Raw genomic sequence first — 5,581 nt, forward strand, 5'->3', positions numbered from 1 at the left:
TTTGAATTTTCGTTGTTTATTCTAATATTTATTTACATTTTATTATTATTTTTCATTGAGAGAAAAATATACATTTTTAATTTTTTCAAGTATCAAATATGTTGATAAATATTTAAAATAGTTTTAATAAATAAATATACATGTTATAACAAAAATAGTTCTATTCAATTAGTATGTGAAGAAAATTTTCACTAAAATAATAATAAAAATATCAATTAAAAATTTATAGTAATATTAGTCCTTTTATATACATAATATATATACGACATCCTTTTTTTTTTATAAAAAAATATTTTACAAATTTTCATTATTTGTAGAAAGTCTGATTATTAAATTTTTTGATTTAATAAGTTTATATAAAATGTGTTTCTAGGATATATATAAATATCGTTTTACGAAATAAAAAAAGTACGAATAAATCAGAAGATTAAAAAAATAAAAATATTGAATATATTAATATTGATAATTAAAAATTACCATTAACTTGAGTTAAAACAAATATATAAATGTTAAGAAATAAAAAATATTAAATTTAAAATAATATTCAAATAAAATTTTATAAATTAAATAAAAAAATTAAAAAATAAAATAAATGAAATAAAATACATAAATAAGTACATTATTAAAAAAAAAAAAAAATTGTTTGAAATAAAAAATAAATAATATTTTAGGATAATTATGTATACACTTATTAAAATAAAGAAATAAGCATACATTTTTTAATTTATCAAGTGATATTTTCATACAAACAGGAATGAGTTCAGAAAATAATGAAAGAAAAAAAAAATTTAGAAAAAATTTGCTATTCTATTATAAACTATTTCTCTTTTCAGAAAAACATTTACTATACAAATTACTATAATTTAAAGAATAGATTTTTTTTTAAGAAAAATTATAAACTTTTCTTTAATACTGAAAAATCATATAAGCATAATATTACTAAAATAGAAGATGAAAAAAAAGATATAAAAAGAAAGGAAGAAGTAATTTCAGATGTCCAGAATATAAAGAAGTTTGAATTAATTATAGACAACTGTACAGAAAATGAAAATGAAAATCAAAATCAAAACATTTATGAAGAAAAAAAAAAAAAGACTATTAATAAAGAACAAAATTCAAAAAAAGAATTATGTAAGACAAAAAAAAAATTAGAAGAATCAAATACTAGCAATATAAAAGAAGAAATAAATTTCCAAACTCATCAGAAAATCAGAGCTTCAGAAAATTTTAATGAAAAGACAAAGGAAGGATTAGAGGAAGAGGTAAGAAATAACAATTCTGAAAAAAAGGTTAATAAATGCAAAAGTTACAATGAAAAAGAAAAATTTAATATAATAAAAAAGGAAGAAAATAAAAAAAATGAAAAAAAAAACAAGGGTAAAACAAAGTGCAATAAAAAAATAGATGAAATAAAAAAAAAAGATACTAAAATTGTTAAAAAAGAAAAAATTAAAAATAAAGTATTAGCAAGTTCAAGCAAAAACGAAAATAATAATAAAACTTGTGAAAATGGGAATAGTAGAAAAAGTAAGAAAAAAATTCATGTAAATGAAATACCTATAACTACAAATTTCAACAAAGAAAATTACTTTAAAGAATTCCAACAAATAGGATTAAAAAATAATATAGTTATGTATCATTTGGAAAAAATAGAAGACATATCTACTTTTGTAAATAATACTACATCGTTAAATTATGAAAATATATATGCATATAACAACTTTTTATATGAAATTTATGATAAATTTTCTAATTCTGAAATTAAAAAGGTAAAAAAATTAATTAAGAATTATAATAAGCTAACAAAAAAAAATTTAAAAAAAAAAATAAAATATTTTCAGATATTTTATGAATTATGCCCAAAGGAATACAATCAAGTGCTAACATGTTTATTTATTCAGTCAGTAGATATTTTAAAATCGGAAGATATTAGCAACACTTTTTATTATGATCATATTTTAAATAATAGTAAAGAAGGTGAAAATAATAGCATATTAGAAGAATTTGAAAATTTGGAAACCAATAATGATGATGTTGGAAAAAGGGAAATGGATACACATACAAATTATATAAAAAATCCATATAACATAAGTAACAAAAGTGTTTATGAAATAGATGTAAACTTTGAAAACAATGAAACAAAAAGTATCAATGAAAATAATTTTGTAATAGTGTATAATCTTCCTATTATAAGCTATGACTTACTCATTGAAGAATTAAAGGAAACCTTTTCATTTTGCGGAAATATAAAAAATGTAGAATTTTTTAGTGAACGTTTAAAAACAGTAGACTTAAATTTATTGAATAATGAATTAATTTCTGAAAATAACAAAAAAAGAAATGACAATAATAATATTAATAATCATAGTAATAATAAAAATCTTAAAAATTCTTTAAACCCAAATAGTTATACGCATTTATATGCTGTTATAGAATTCGAAAATGAAAAATCTGCGAATTTAGCCACTGGTGATTTCATAAGAATTTTTGGTATTTTTTGCTATAACAAATTAATATATGTTGATAAATGTGTAAATAAAAAGATCATGGTTATAACTCATTTACCTTTTCATTTAAATATATATAATATTTTATACTTGTTATTAAATGCCTCTTTATATGATATTGATGTGTTTAATATTAATGATGAATTTCACAATAAAAAACACATTCAAAATGAAAAATTAAACTTAGATTCTAAAAAAATTGGTAATAATCTAAATAAATCAGGTGAAGAATACAAAGAGCATTTAAATAAAGAAAGTGATAAGGAAAATTTAATAATTTTTAAAGAGAATACTTATGATACTAATAAAGAAAATTTAAATGAAAGTTTTGAAGAAAAGATAAACGAAAGTAGTACAAAAAATTTTAACGAAGATTACACAATAAAAAAAGGCACCTTTACTTTAAGAAATAGTAATGTTAAAATTGAAAATACCAATTCTTTTTTTACTTCCAATTATATAAATAATTCTGATATTTATAATTATATATATGAAATTTCTAAAAAAAACTTTAAAAAATTTGAAGAAGAAAATAAACGTGAATTAGAAACAAAAATAAATGACAACAGTAGTAATGAAAATAATTATGAATCTTTTGTTGATTTTTACCAAAGTGAAAAAAATAAGAAATTGAAAACAAAAAAAGTAAATATTAATAATAATGGAAGAACATTAATTTTGCATTTTGATAATTTTAAAAATTTATTTGAGTGTTTAAAGAAATTCAAATATATTTTTAAAAATAAAAGTTATATGATATTTTCCTTAAATTTAAGAAGATGCATGTATTTGAATGGTATGATTAAAGATCATATCTTCATTAAAAATTCAGAAAATAAGATTGATTTAAAGATTAAAGACTAATCTAAAAAAAAGGAAAAGAGGAAAATTAATTTTTACCTCATGTATTTAAATATTTATACCTTTTTTTATTATTATATATTAAAAAGAGATTAAGATTTATTATTTTTATAATTTTTTTTTTATAAATTTATAAAATTAAAAAGTATACATATATTTCTTTTTATATTTTTAAGTCTATTTATATTTTAAGAAAATAGTTAAATTTTTTTTTTTTTTGTAAAATGTAATAATTTTAATGTAATTTAATATAATTTGTTTTATTTATTAAAAAATTATTATTTTTTATGATTTTATATTTTTGTTTACTAATACACAAATATTTTACATTTAATTTTTATGATTTATAATTTTAAATGTATATAAAATTGATCACTAATAGTTTTATTTTTATCGTTAAAATATTAAAAAGACAAAATTTTTTTTTGGGTAATTATTTGATTCTTAAATGTAACGTTTTTTTTATTATTATTTCTCTGTTCATTATTTTATGAATATTTTAATTATAAATGAAACCATTAGTTTTGAAAAAAATTGGATAATTTGTTTTCCCCATTATAATGTATAAATTTAATTTAAAGATTATCAATAAGCATTTAAATAATACAATATATAAATTATTTATAGTAGTAAATAAATTTTAGCTATTTTTATTTAGTAAAATTATAAAGTAATATAATATGAATTTTATTTTAAATTATAAATAAGAAAATTAGAAAGTATTTAGATATAAATGTTTTCAATTCCTGAAAATATATTGCATAAAAATCATATATATATAAAATTCAATTTTTTTTTTTTTTTTTTATGTGTTAATTTTTGGGAATAGTTATTAATTATTGGAGAATAAAGACAATTTCATATATAATAAAGGATTATTATAGTAATAATATATGTTTTAATAAAATATAAGGAGAAATTTTAATTATATAAATATTTCTAATAAGACTGTTAATGCGCTTGGAATAATAAAAATATTCAATTAACATATTCTTATTTAAGGAATTGTAAGTTTGATATGAAATAAATTATTTATTTCTTGTTATATAATATAATAATATATAACTTATTTATAGAAAATGTGTTTTTATAATAAATAAAATTAGTAGGTACTATTATATTTACTCTCTATTAAATTGTTTTAGTTTGAGTACTATTATACAAACATTTTTGAATAATTAAAAGGGTAGATATTTATTCTATAAAAATTATTTTTTACTATATTAATTTAGGAAATTTTTTTAAGAATTGGTTTTTCCTTTTAACATTTATTATTATTTTTGCAAAAGAAATATTATTTTTTAGATATGTTTTCGTAAAAAGTCATTATTAATGTTTTTTTTTTTTTTTTATTAGTAACATTCTTCTTGTAAAAATACCATTAATATATTTTTTTCATTTTTATTATTATAATTAATTAATAAAAGAGTTAAACTTTTTCTTTGTTTTTTTGATTAATTATAAAAAAAGATATATCTGCATTTTCATGGTATTTCGTTAGACTAAATAATTATATAACTTTAAAGGTTCCAATGAAATGAAACATTGATATTATTTTCTAAAAAAATTTAAATTACATAATTTTGAAAGGATATCCTATTTTCTTTTTTATTTATTATAATTCCATTAATGAATCTAGTAATAATTTTTATTTTTTGACAAATAAAAAAATTCTAATTTTTTTAATTATTATAAATTTATCTTTTTATCATTTTTTTTTTTTTATTTATTTTGGCTTTGTATGATGAGAGAACGGCAAAATGTAGTATTAAAGTTTAACTTTTAAATTCATTCTAAAAGTATACTTATTTTAATAAACCATTTATTATTTTATTTTATTTTATTTTATTTTATTTTATTTTTAATTTAATTTTAATTTTAATTCTTATTTTTATTTATTTATATATATATATATATATATTTTTTTTTTTTTTTTTTTGTTTTAATTAAAATGTTTGAGTAAAAATAATTTGCATCATGCAATCCATTCAAAATAAAAAAAAAGAAAAGGAAAATATGTAAAATTTAAAATAGAAAATAAAATTTAAAAATTTTAAGTTTGTATAATAAAAAAAGAATACTTTAATGTTATATATATGTATGTATAATTGTCAAATATAGAGATTATTAAAGTATTTAATAAAAATATAAATTGGAATATATGTAAATTGTTTTCATTTTTTTCTTTCAATATTTTTTTTTTTTTTTGTATT

The 5,581-nt window shown here is 16.0% G+C and overlaps 1 protein-coding gene across 1 annotated transcript; it reads left to right on the forward strand.

Moving 5' to 3' along the window:
• Nucleotides 1–770: 770 nt before the first annotated feature.
• Nucleotides 771–3,371, forward strand: PRELSG_1308300 (conserved Plasmodium protein, unknown function; the record flags this gene model as incomplete). The annotated part of the gene is made up of 1 exon (XM_028678603.1): nt 771–3,371. The coding sequence occupies one exon, from the start codon at nt 771–773 to the stop codon at nt 3,369–3,371; it is 2,601 nt and encodes an 866-aa protein (XP_028535732.1).
• Between the last annotated feature and the right edge of the window lie 2,210 nt (nt 3,372–5,581).

Source organism: Plasmodium relictum, assembly GCF_900005765.1.
Source record: "Plasmodium relictum strain SGS1 genome assembly, chromosome: 13".
NCBI lineage: Eukaryota > Apicomplexa > Aconoidasida > Haemosporida > Plasmodiidae > Plasmodium > Plasmodium relictum.